Source organism: Phasianus colchicus, chromosome 1 (assembly GCF_987193195.1).
Source record: "Phasianus colchicus chromosome 1, bPhaCol1.hap1.1, whole genome shotgun sequence".
Classification (NCBI taxonomy): Eukaryota; Metazoa; Chordata; class Aves; order Galliformes; family Phasianidae; genus Phasianus; species Phasianus colchicus.
Window position 1 is genome coordinate 141,272,748 of NC_143436.1, and position 13,311 is coordinate 141,286,058.

At 45.6% G+C, this 13,311-nt stretch overlaps 1 protein-coding gene across 2 annotated transcripts; it reads right to left on the reverse strand.

Moving 5' to 3' along the window:
* Window positions 1–9,323: 9,323 nt before the first annotated feature.
* Window positions 9,324–12,745, reverse strand: LOC149920086 (uncharacterized). 2 transcript variants are annotated; one of them, XM_090128922.1, is made up of 7 exons: window positions 12,146–12,745; window positions 11,803–11,859; window positions 11,533–11,595; window positions 10,999–11,070; window positions 10,792–10,863; window positions 10,180–10,327; window positions 9,324–10,003 (listed from the first exon to the last, which is right to left on the reverse strand). In XM_090128922.1, the coding sequence occupies exons 1-7, from the start codon at window positions 12,339–12,341 to the stop codon at window positions 9,673–9,675; spliced, it is 939 nt and encodes a 312-aa protein (XP_089985048.1). In that variant the 5' UTR covers window positions 12,342–12,745; the 3' UTR covers window positions 9,324–9,672. The 2 variants fall into 2 exon arrangements, with proteins under 2 accessions (XP_089985048.1, XP_089985043.1); XM_090128917.1 differs by having other exon boundaries at window positions 10,792–11,070; window positions 12,146–12,341.
* Between the last annotated feature and the right edge of the window lie 566 nt (window positions 12,746–13,311).

Sequence of the window (13,311 nt, forward strand, 5' to 3'; positions counted from 1 at the left end):
GAGACATTCAGGACCAGGCTGGATGGGGCCCCGAGCAGCCTGAGCTAGTGGGTTGCAGCCCTGTCCATGACTGGGAACTAGATGATCTTTTAGGCCCCTTTAAACCCAAATCATTCTGTGATTCTACAATTCTACCAAAACTAACTTTAAAATGATGGAATCAGAAGCACTAAATACTGAGCTAAAAAGTAGGATTAATTATTCTTAATATGGATCCATACCTAGATCCATACCCAGGACCCAACCAGACAATCTGCCTTTGCAGAAGAAAGAAACAAACAAAAAAGGCAATCTTTTCCCAGGTTCCACAGTACTTATCTTGGGTCTGTGACAGTGGGAAGAGTCAAGAAAAAGATCAGCTGTGTCTGAATTGAACTTTTTAAAGGTTATTTCATTAAAATAGAAAGTCTCTGGGCATATTAACAGCTTCTATTTTACAGAACACATTTCTTACAAATAATCTTACAAAAACCACAATATAATGATATAAAAAAAGGAAAAAACACATAGTTTATTTTTTCATACATACATACCATGCCTCCCTGCTCTGGAGGTGGATAGCAAGGGAACACAATGGGGTAAGAACAAAAATATACACAGTCACTGCTCACCGAGTGAGGATTTGAGGACTGCTCCAAACAGCTGGAATCTTTTGAAATGGATGGGGTCAGCTGTACATTAGAAGATTGCTTTGCACACAGTAAGGCTGCAGTACAGCCAGCAAACCCCTCCAGCTCTCTGCAGCTGTTAAAAGCAGCATCACAGCCCTGATGACACAGTAGTTGTATGAGTGTTCATGTCCTTTCCATTCACTTACCGGGTTTTTTTTTTTCCCCTTAGGTTTTGTATTTGTGTCTCCTGTGTACCCTACCTTAGCGCATAACAGCAATGCAGCTGGCTGGGATGTATTTCTGGTGTCCTACCTGCAGAGGTGGGCAGGACACCTTGCCATCCTGACTTCTCCCTCAGTCCCAGCTAGGATGCCCTGAGAACAGCGCAGGAGCACCCACAGCTACAGCACTGCCCATTCTGGGGCTGGTCTCCCCTGCATCCCTGGGGTCAGTCCACGTTGTGCTGCTCTGTACAGCCTGCTTGCAGTGAAATAGAAACATGTACACCATATGCTTGTTGACTGCTTGCAGAGTGCTTCTTTTGTAATTATGGAAAAGGCATGGAGGGAAAATAGTACATCTAACAAAGTGCTCGTGTGATGCAGCTGTATCCGTTCTTAATCTTTCATTAATGCCTCATCAAAAGAGTACTGTACTTTTTGTTTGTTTCACTTACCAAAGGTCAGCGTACTTGGAAACTATTGTCATAGAGCATTACAGACTTTCTACATATTTCTCTGGTATTGTTCCAAGCATTCGTATACGCAAATGAGTCAATTGGTATGCAGATTGTCTATCATTAAAACCATTTCAAAATCAGCTTTGTCATTGGTTTCGTGCTGGAACTAGCATATCCTTTCTGAATGCATTGTGTTGCTCTGCAAGGGTACAGGGAGGCCAAACTCACGTCGGACCAGTCCTGTTTTTCATTCAGCCAGAAGTTCCACTGACTTCGAGGGAAATTTTGCTCGAGTCAGGCCTGAAAGCTGAAGACTGTTGCTTTTACCACATTCTCTTTGTGAGCTACACATGGCAACATCAGTGACTGTGTTCCCTTTTCTCCTCCTGCGTTCACTGTTTTGTGTTTTGCTTGCTTCCGTGTCAGAACACGCGATTTTAAAAAGCTTTCAAAAGGTTTTCCACACCGCCTCTAAAGAGCTGCCAGCCCCCTGAGCTGCTGCTGTTTTTCCACCAGGTGGCACAACTTCCACAGCTATCGGTACTCGATGCCCTGCCTTTCTGCGGGTGTCGCTGAAGCCATATAATCATCCATACGCACCAAAAGCTCACACGCATCCATGGCAGAATGCACTACTTTGTGTGTTTTGTTTTGTTTCCCACTGAATTTCACCCTTGAGCAACAAAAAGTGCTTCAAACAATGAATAGTACTGGCTTTTATTCTATCTATTCACTTAACAATTTAGGATTTCCTCTGAGATTTTATGGTAGTTTGAATTCAGATATCATGTCTTGTTGGTGCAGAATCTGGATTCATTCACCTACAAAAAATATTTTAATGATGTCTATATGGAAAAAAAAGTGTTTTTATTTGCAGCTGCATCATACTTTGTGTCAAATGGTACAGAAGTCCTCTCTAACAAGTGAAATATATAACCATAATCAGAATAAAAAGAAAGTAAAAATGAAAAGCTATATTTGGATAAAAAGATTCGATGACAGGAAATGCTCACTTAAACAAAGCACATTTTATCAGAAATTTCAGAAGAATGGGATATGTGGATACACAATTCTTACCGACAGTAAAGATGGGCTGAGCTAGGGACCATCAGTACAGACTCAGTATTTACAAGTCTATGGGACCTGAGGTAATGCAGCTGAGAGAGAGAAAAATTTGGCTGACATCATCTATGAAAGATCATGTAGGTCAGAGAGTACCAGACAAGTAGGAAAAAATTAATAATATGTTCATCTACAAAAGAGCAAAAAGAAAGACCTGAGAAAAACTACATGTAGGTCAGGCTTTATTGTGTCCCTAGGAAAATTTTGAGCAAGCCATAATGGAAAGCATTTCTGGGCAAATGAAGACAAGAAGATGATTAAAAAAAAAGTGAACATGGACTTAACAAGGGTTAAAGTGTAAACCAAACAAATGAACAGCTACATGAAAGTATCATCTTTGGTGACTCAATGAAACAACTCCCAGCATCCCTACAAAGAGCACAACATTACTTAAAGTCATTACGTGCACTAGTCCAGACACTTAACCACCACAGATGTTCTGTCTGGAGAGGTTCTCTCTTCATTCATATGGAGGGAAATTCCAAAATGGGCACACACTCATAAAGTACTGTGAAGGCTGAAGAAGTATGCTAGGAACAATATGATACAATAATCTCATAAGCTGGATTTGTTCTGGTCACTGATATTGTATTGGCCAAAAACAGTTAATTCCGGTGTTACACAGTGCAGAAGCTGTGCAAGTGTGATGCTTTGTCTTGAGTGACATCAAATGGCAAGATCTCCTATGCCTTGATGTCCCCCCAGCTTATCTTCCAACTGAACTAGCTGGTAATAACTGCCACATGCCCTTGAAGTTTTGTTAGGTATAATATTTTAGGATTTGCTTCTGTGTCACAAGGGTCTCCAAGTTGTACAAGAGATTCATGCCATACCTCCCACACATTTCTGGTGTTGACAGAGTTCACTTATGTATTGTCATGATATTTCTGTAACAGGAAAGTCAGGTTTTTGGCATATACTCTTTCACCATTCCAGGGCCCTCGATTTATTCACAGACACTTTAAAAGATCTCCAATACTATACTATATGAAAGCGCAGTCATTTCAATTCCAGTGTTACAAAACCATGTTAAATATTGCATAATTTACCAAAGAAAACTTACACTGAGAATAATTTTTGTAATTATTTGACTTGAGGCAAGTCCTTGGTAAAATAATGAATATTTATTTGAAAGCATAAACATTTAGTTCTTAATGTGGGTGTTTTTTTGTGGTTTTTTTTTTTTTCAGATGCGATATAACTTAAAATGTTCTTTTAAAATCCTTGAAGAGCAAATTCTGAAGATATAAAAGCATTCTGAATTGCCGGCTGAAATGACAGAGGAGATGTGGTATGAACTAGGGATAGCAAAGTGGGTCTATCTGAAACTGTGTTAAGTGGAAGACTTGTAAGCCCAAGGTTTTAAAACCATGTGTTGGTAAGCTGCATATGCAGCAATAGTGGTTTAATTTGAGCCAGGATGCAATGACACTCCATATCACACTTTGCAGGCACTTGGGAGCTGCAGAACTGGTCCAGATGTCTTCTACCATTTAAGATTAAGCTGTCTCAGAGGCAGCTGTTACCCCAATTAGTTTTGAATTGTTCTAGAATCACAGAATCACAGAATGGCCTGGGTCAAAAAAGACTTCAAAGATCATCTAGTTTCAACCCTCCTGCTATGTGCAGGGTCACCAAACACCAGACCAGGCTGCCCAGAGCCACATCCAGCCTGGCCTTGAATGCCTGAAGGAATGGGGCATCCACAATCTTTCTGGGCAGCCTGTTCCAGTGAGTCACCACCGCCTAAGTGAAAAACTTCCTTCTAATATCTAACCTAAATTTCCCCTGTCTTAGTTTAAAACCATTCCCCCTTGTCCTGTCATTATCCACCCTCGTAAGCAGTCATTTCCCCTCCTGCTTCTATGCTCCCTTCAAGTACTACAAGGACACAGTGAGGTCTCTCTGGACCTTCCAAGTTGAACAATCCCAGTTCCCTCAACTTTTCTTCATAGGAGCAAGGTTCCAGTCCTCTGATCATCTTAGTCCCTTTGTTGGAATAAAGAAAGCTGAAGACTCTCCTCTCTCTCTTTTTGAAATAAAGGTGATCAAGCAGGCTTCTTGGAGCAGAAATTTTCCTAGCAACAGCAAAGCAAGGCAGTTAGTCACTGCTTGATCCAGCACTGTCTTGGTGTCAGGGAGTTCAGTAGTGGTGCACCAGCCAGTCTTCAGCCAAGAAACAGTCCTGGGCCTTTCTGTTTGAAAGCAAACAGCTCCAAAGAAATGCTTTCAAATGTGAAACTGTCCAGAAGGTGTGACAACTGTCTCGTGCTCTAGATCTGCACCAGCAACAGAATAGAAAGCTATTTCTAGCTCAGTGACCTCATGACACCAGAAGCCATCAAGGAAGGTGTGCAACACATGGATGGGCTCAGGATCAATGGGTGGCCTGACCATGGACACTATTGCCCAGGTTATCCGTGAATGTGAAACCCATGCTACAGTAAAGTAAACAAAGCCCATGAAGCCTCTTTGGTACGGGGGACAATGGATGAGATATAAATACGGGGAGGCCTGGAGGTGGATTCTATTCACACTGCCACAAATCTGCCATGGAAAGCGCTGTATGCTTACAGTGGTGGAAGCAAACATCTGATGTCTGGAAACACTGAAGTCCTGTACCCCATACCTCCACCCAAAACGCTATCCTCGAACAGCAAATGTTATGGTGACCTGGCACCCCAAAAAGAAGCGAGTCAGATAAAGGAAAACTCGTTTTTAAAATACCCTCATAAACTCCTGGACCAAAGAGCATGGCACTGAGTGGATAGATCATATCCTCTACGATCCACCAGCTTCTGGAAGAGTCAAATTATATTTTAAAATATGTGTTAAAAACTACACTGAAAGCAGTAGTTGGCAGAACATTCAAGCACTGGGATCAATTGGGATATAGCCTCCAATGTCACCTGCTTAGTCAACACACTGGGATCTGCCAATCCAGATGGCCCTGCCCAATCCAGCCTCTCATGTCCCATAGGAGGGAATAGACTCCCTGTGGCACATAAGAAGAATTTACAAGGGAAAATGGTTTGGGTTATCCTGGCCTTGGGCAAAAGTAAGCCCACCCGTGGGACTGATTTTGTTCACAGTCCTGAGTTCATTTGGTGGGAAATGCAAAAACAGAAACGGGGACATTCAGTGTGTACCTGAAGGAGACCTGATGCTGGGAGACAAGTCAGTAGTTTTAGGCATCTGGGCGCATATGTACACATATCCGTATATGATGTTAGTTATAGTTTATTGATTGTGTAGATATATATATCTGTGTTGTACAACTTGGGCGTGGTGTCACAATATGGAATCAGCAGTGAATGCTCGTTCATAAGTATGGACATCATGCAATGAACTGATGGAACTGGGAAAGCTGCTAAGGGAGAATTAGAGTTCCCCAAACGCTCCAGTCCTTCCCACGTCGTTTCTGGGAGGAAGAGACAGAGTGACGTAGTGATGTAAGGACATTCCTTATTGCTCTGCATTGCCGAGCCTGCAGCACAATTAGGAGACCCTTCCTTCCCCGTCTGTCTGATGTATTTCTCTCACGGACACGGTGTGTTCTCTTCCGTGGCACACAGCTCCCCAGCGGTGCTGATCTCTGCTTTCTTGGTCCTTTAGGGGTTCCGTGGTTCACCCAGTTTCACTGGTCTTCCACACGTGCATATATTTTTCCTCTCTTCTCCTGACTCTGGTGGCCTTTTGCTTCTATCATCAGCGTTTTCTGACTGCCTGGGGAAGTCAGTCTGAGAGGATTGCTGCAGGGGCTGATAGAATAAGGAAGATGTTTCTGGGACCTTGGAATTGGGAAGACCGTTCAGATTTGGGTTTGACTTCCCGGAATCCTTTTCAATTTCTATGGTAATTCTCGCAAAGGTCTGTCGTTTTTTTACTGGAGATGGGTCTTCCTTTCTTATGCAAAACCAAACCTCACATAGCATTGCACCTCTGCAACAAAAAGAATGGGGTTTTAGACAAGATTCAAAATTTGTATGGCTTTCTATGCATCTTAGTGGCCCTCCTCTGGACTCTTTCCAAGAGTTCTGTGTCTTTCTTGTACTGGGGGCTCCAGGCCTGGATGCAGTACTCTAGATGGGGCCTCACAAGAGCCGAGTAGAGGGGGACAATCACATGCCTCTCTCTGCTGGCCACCCCTTTTTTAATGCAGCCCAGAACACAGTTGGCCTTTCAGGCTGCAAGCGCACACTGCTGGCTCGTGTCCAGCTTCTTGTCTACCAGGACCCCCAAGTCTTTCTCTGCATGGCAGCTCTCAAGGAGATCTTCCCCCAGTCTGTATAAACACCTGGGATTGCCCTGACCCATGCACAAGGCAATGCACTTGGCCTTGTTGAACCTCATTATGTTCTCATGGGCCCACTTCTGCAGCCTGTCCAAGTCCTTCTGGATGTCTCCCCTTTCATTCTAATGCATCAACTGCACCTCTCAGGTTGGTGTCATCTGCAAACTTGCTGAGGTACACGTGAGTCCATCGAGTCTTGTGCTCGCAGAAGGGTTTTGCACTCCAGTACCTAGGTCTAACCTAACTAACTCTTTCAGTGTGGCTACAGTGGGAGCTAGCACCGACAAAGTTGTGATTTGTAGGATCTGCTCCGAGGAGGCAGACAAAGGATGAGTGTTGCCCGCTTTGCCCACCCAGTTGTGAACAAGCATTTGTAAATCCTTATCGGTTTGGCCATTCATAGAGTCATAGAATCATAGAGTTGTTCAGGTTGGAAAGTCATCAAGTCCAACCTCAACTTAACCATACTACCCTAACTCTAACAACCCTCTGCTAAGTCATGTCCCTGGGCACCACATCCAAGCACTTTTTAAACACACCCAGGGATAGTTACTCAACCACCTCCTGGGGAAGCCTATTCCAGTGCTTAACAACCCTTTCTGTAAAGAAGTTCCAACTGATATCCAACCTCGCTCTGGGTCAACCAGTATTGTCCCTGGAAATTTCTGGCTTGATACAAAGGCTCTTTCATGCATTAATTGTAAGCGGGCTGCTTTCTGAATACTCCAAGTCAGTTGGTGAAGCCCCTGCAGAATTGTAACCCAGTCACCTCTTTCCATAGGGTTGAGACCTCCTGCCTAGTGAGCTGCCTTCTGAGCCAGGGACCACGGGGTTTGGTAGTTCCCAGTAGTTAGGAAAACACCAGGCCCCAAAAACCTTCTGTCTCCTCTTCAATTAAAAGCATGCAGTCCCCTCCCATTAGGGCAACTCTCCACACAAGTTCTGTCTGTCTCCTTAGCATTCCTGCTGTACTTCTCCTGCAGTTTAGCCAGCTCCTGGGCTGAGTACAGGATCTCTCTGATTGTAACTGTCGGTGGATTTCCCCCTTCTTCTCATCATAGTTCTATTTCTCTTTATTTAGAGATCTCATCTGTCTTGGGGGCTCATTTCTACTGAGTCTCTCCTGAGCCTGTGCTAGTTTGGTGCTGGGAAAGACAGGGGGAAAGGCTCTTCCTCTTCTATGCTACCCAGTTGCATACTGGGTTAATTTCCTGCCTGTGCTTTAATTTATTAAAAGACAGGAGAGCAAGAGGGGAAAAAGAAAAGGAGAGAGAGGGGAAAAAAAGGGAAGTCACCACTGTGGACCCTGTGATGATGTCCTGAGGGTCTGTCCTCCTCCTCCTTTTGGGGTGGTCGAGGATGTGTCGGGGCGAGCACTGCCAGCTGTGGAGTTGGCAATGCTTTTCATGCCATATGATGGTGCCCTCCAATTGGGCTAGGAGCTGTTGCCAGGCTGAGACAGTTCAGAAACAGACGCAGAATTCACAGTGTTACAGTTCTGTATAGTACTGTCACAGAGTCTGAGCCAGAAAGAAATATGTCTCTTCAGTCTCATAGCCCTTCACTAGCAGGATCCTCAACTTACATGTCCACCCTCTGAATGACCAATGAAGCAGTTTTGCTGCCCACCCCCCCTTCCCCTCCCCTCCCCCCCCCTCTGCCCCCCCGCCCCGACTTCACCACGAATCAAGAACTCTACCGTCTTGTGATCACTTCTGTTCAATACAGCTGCCAACCAACATATCTCCCACCAGGCCTTTGCAGTTTATGAACAGCAGGTCTAGTGAGGCTCCTTCCCTGGTAGGCTCTCTGACCACGGTAGTCTTGCATCTATGTTGAGCTCGTGGCCCTACAGTGCTTCCTTGCTGTAGACCTTGGTAGGCCTCCAGAGGGTGACAAACCTCCCTAGCTGATAAACCAGGCTGGAGCTGGGCTATGGACACAGCTTATCAAGGTCTATCCCAAACAATGGCTAAAGGGCTACCTGACTCTCCCACAGCAAAGGGCACCTGCAATAGAGGCTCCCATCACCCTAAGTCAATGGCTGGCTTGTCTCACTTCTTAGGAGCCTCTAGAGCACAGTGGCAGTCTTGGAATTTCCTTGGATACAGCCTTCTGAACTCTAACTTAATCCCTGCCTAAAAGCAACAGGCATCCTCAAGTTTCTCAGAGGGTTGCTGGGCATTCCTCAGTGCACCTGGACCTCACCTCCAGAAGACCCTGAGGTCTTCTGAAGCTTCTCAAGTTCATCAGTTGGAACTGATGCACAAAACTTATGTGTCTGTAGACTAAATTCAGGGATGGCCAGGAAGTTCCTGCATGGAAAATCAAGGACTGAGTGGGAACATACACCAAGCAGGCCAAAGCTAGATCAGTAACTTCTGTCAGCTCCTAGGCGACCTTCTCTTTGGCTTAGACATGTTCATTTAGGCAATGCATCTGGGAAACACTGTCTGTGGACCTCCTCTGCACATTTGGTGGTGATGAAAGAGGACAGTGTCTCCTGCCATTTGTCACGCTGCTGTGGGGTTGGTTCTGGTCTGCTAGTGGGTATCTCGTGCAGCCCACTTCTCTGTACTTCCACAGGCGCACATATTTATCTCTTTTCCCACACGTGGTGTGTCTTTGCTTGCACCTGAGCAGAAGAGCTCACCAATTTTTTTCTGCTTATGAAAGTCAGACAGAGAGGACCGTTGTGAGGATGGGAAAAACAGGGCAGAGAGTGCTGAGAACATGGCATTGGGAAGAGCATTCAGATGTGGGCTTGACTTGCATGAAAGGTCTTCAGTGTCTGTGGTAATTCCTGATTTGGGCCATTCTTCTAGCTGAGCATGGTCTTTGCCTCTCATGTCAATGGCAGCTTCATCTAACATTCCACCAAGAAGTCATATAAAGCATTTTATTATGTGCCAGTGGACACTCCCATTATTGGAAGAAAGCAAGCTGATCTCTGCATTCTTGGACCACTAGGGGTTATATGGTTTACCCCGTTTCACTGGTCTTCCACGTGTGCATATACATTTCCTCTCTTCTTCTGACTCTGATGGCCTTTCGCTTTCATCATCAGAGTCTTCTGACTGCCAGTCTGAGTCAGTCTGAGAGGATTGCTCCGGGGACTGACAGAATAAGGAAGGTGTTTCTGGGACATTGGAATTGGGAAGACCGTTCAGATTTGGGTTTGACTTCCCGGAATCCTTTTCAATTTCTATGGTAATTCTAGCAGAGGTCTGTCGTTTTTTTACTGGAGATGGGTCTTCCTTTCTTTTGCAAATGCAAGCTGCACCTAGCACTGCACCTCTGCAACAAAAAGAAAAGGGTTTTAGAGGAGACTCAACATTTGTATGGCTTAAGAGACAAAGGTCAAAGAAATTTCTCAACACAAATCCCAGCAGAGGGCTGTCCACAGCTCTCACTGCAAGTGCTTCCCGCCACAGAGCAGCCAGCTAGCAAAGACTACTGGAGAAACAACTCACTCTTGTCTCTTCTTCAGCAGCTGTTTTGCCAGGTAACCCAAAGCTGCCAGAACAATCAGAGAGAACAGGACGGCAAGCACTGCAACTGCAGAGTGATCTTCTCCCCGTTTCTGATCCACTCCCTCTGCTGTTCTCACACCACCAGCACCTGCAGAACACGAGACAGTGCAACACACTCAGGAGTTCTGCACTACTGATGGTATCACAGTGTCTTGGAGAAGTGTGAGTGACTATAGTATTCACTCCATTACTGTCCCTGATTCTCGCGTCTTACTAACAGAGGATGAGGGTGATCTCTTACAGTCTTCCTGAGCAAGAGCCCACGTGCAAGGGAGAGGCTGAGAAATCACTACCTCCAGCTGTGTCTCAGGGAATGAATAGGTGTGCATTGCACATGTTGTACCTCCAAGGACCCAAAGCAGGATTCTGCAAGGTAAGCTGACAACCATCCTCTGTGGCCAGCTCTGCCAGTGCGGACAGAACAGCTCCTGTTATATGTTTGAATGCACCTCTTCAGCTTTGCATGGCAGTAAACACGCATTGCACAGAAGCTCTTCCCAACAGTCGATAGTATCTTCCTCTCAAGAAGGTTATCAGACAAAGACAACATACCTCTGGGATACTCTTCAGGCTCAAAACCAAGATCCATCCGAGAACGTGGTACAGGAATCTGGGGTTCAACAGCTATAAGTAAACACAGAGGAGGAACATTTCCATTACAGATGGTGTAATCTTCATAATCAGCAGCTGCAGATGGGTCAGGCTGGCCTTCTAGATGCACCTGGCATCTCTCTGAGGAAACCCAGACACACCACTTACCCATGTGATTCCTCCAAGGCTCCAAGTCAGGAACCCACTGAGAAGCTGCAGAGCCAGCACCCGAGGCCACCTCTGCAAACAAAGGCAGAAGATAACAGCTCCTGACATACACTGCAATTAATCTGTTCAGCCGTGAATGGCAGCAAACACTCTCACTCGCAGACACTTGTCGACCTCTTCCACTCGCAAGTATGTGGCAAATGGGTACCAGGTGCCAAAAGGGGCACCGTATTCGCCCCAAACAAACCACGTTCAGCTTGGCTGGGGAAAGGATCCCCGAGCAGCTCTAAACTCTGCCCCAAATGCTGCTGTCTGCCATCAGCACTTCAAGAGACACAAGGCTGGGGCTGCTGGCAAACACAGCTGTGCAGGACAAAGAATCCCAGGGCACATCTCTCTGTGCTCTCCTGATGGCTACTCTGCCCTTCTCCACACCCCAGCATTAGCAAAGAAGAGTGTAAGACACGTTCCACAGGAAGACAAGGCTGAAAGTACACACTGACACTGTGAAATGAACCAAGACGGACCACTCACCCCGGGGGTAGCCTTGAGGCTGATGAAAACGGTTCAGCCCAGATACCTGGTGCACAGGCAGATCTAAAAAGTAACAAGAGAAAGGGTTTCCTTTCCGCATTATGCCATGATTCTCAGTAAAGGGACTGCAGGGCCTGTTAGGGGATCACGTAGTGTTGTGAGAGCCACATGTAGGTCTAGATTCTGCCAGGTCCCAAACAGAGGCTTGGGTGAGTCATGCATGGGAATCAGACACATCTCCAAGGAAAACCATGCCCCTGGGATTCTTACCACGTTCCGTATCAGCTTCCATGGGATATGCTCCGTACATGTTGCCAACACGTTCATCTGCAATGGAGAACAAAGCAGAAAAGCTGTCAAGACCTGTTGCCATGTGCTTCTTCATAAGCGATCTACAGCGCCCGGAGCTGGAATCGGAGGAGCTCTCCCCTCTGGGACGTCCCTGTGTGCTCCAAGGTGGGACGTGTGATGAAGCTGGAGAGCCATCACCTCACAGGGAACAGAGCTGATGTAAGAGCCTGGTTGTTTCCTTGGATGACCCACCATCCAAGGCTGCTTTCCAGGAAGCCTCAGGGGTTTGCTTCCCCAGTGCACCCCTCAGTACCCAACCTACCTGGACTCAGTGCTCCCCACGGGACATACTGTTGTTGTCCATGACATAGAGCCACCAGGAAGAGAAGAAGGAAGAGGAAAAAGCAACAGCTGGGTGCACTTGTCTCCCGTAGTTGCCCCATGCTACCTCTTGTCCACAAGTAACAAGCACCCTCCTTGCAGGCCTGAGGCACAAGTGGTACCTCCTGGTATGACATAACACGGGGTTCCTGAATGTCTTCACGGGGCCCATTATGACCTCACAAAGCACCTCTGAAGATGCAAGAAAAACATGCCTAACCTTTCTGAGTTATACAGAACTTCTTGAGCACCTTATTAAGGAGTAAGTCACAAAAAGGGTCAGTTATTTTAGTCATTCCTGGAAGTCTTCATACTGAGTTGTTAGCATTGTAGGAATCTCATGCCTCACCACAGACAGAACTGTATCAGGATGGAAAACAACAGAAATCCCACTGATCACAAATCCTAACAAATACAGCTATGTTTCCTGTGCAGAATAACACAGCCTAAGCATGACTTCTGTATTGAGAATACAGACCGAGTGGGACTCCAGTATTAATGTGTGCTGTTTTATGTATTGTGGCTTTCTAAGTCAAGTTGTATTTTTAATTTTGTTGTAGTGTTTTCTACTGTTACAGATTCCAGTAGGTTGCATTCCATGTGTCTTTCCAGGTTGTACTGACTGGAAAATGATAGGCTGCTGGAGAGGATGTGCACCAAGTTGTTCCACTGTAGTTCTGAAGTGGGAATGAGTCAGCCTCCCACAGACATTTTTCATTCTCAAGTGTATTTTGAATACACTTTTGGCTCAGTGCTTCTAGTTTCAAATGTAAAATGTGTGAGAAATTTAATTAAATGATGCTGAGTTGAAGACCTGCTGATGTGGATGTGAGGAAGTCCACACAAAGACACGGGTTGGTTTGAGTCCAGATTTGGATAAAAGCGGTGGTGAGTTCTCATGCCAGCTTGGGTTGACCAGTCACATTCCCGGCTGAGACGAGATCATACATCCAGAGAGGAAGAGTATAAACTTCTCCCAGAGCACAGACCAAACCATCAGTGCAAAGAATGACCCACTCAAACAACAAAAACAGAAGTTCCACAGTGAGTTTCCGACAACCTATAAAGTACATGCATACAGATGAACAGTGATTAAAAGGATGGCAT

What these genes read in the sequence shown, in the direction of transcription:
- LOC149920086 (XM_090128917.1), bottom strand. Translation starts at nt 12,341, where the DNA reads ATGTCATACCAGGAGGTACCACTTGTGCCTCAGGCCTGCAAGGAGGGT. An exon ending in GGAAGCTGATACGGAACGTG is followed by an intron (nt 11,596 to 11,802) that starts GTAAGAATCCCA and finishes GTTACTTTTTAG; the next exon opens with ATCTGCCTGTGCACCAGGTA. An exon ending in GCCTCAAGGCTACCCCCGGG is followed by an intron (nt 11,071 to 11,532) that starts GTGAGTGGTCCG and finishes CTTTGTTTGCAG; the next exon opens with AGGTGGCCTCGGGTGCTGGC.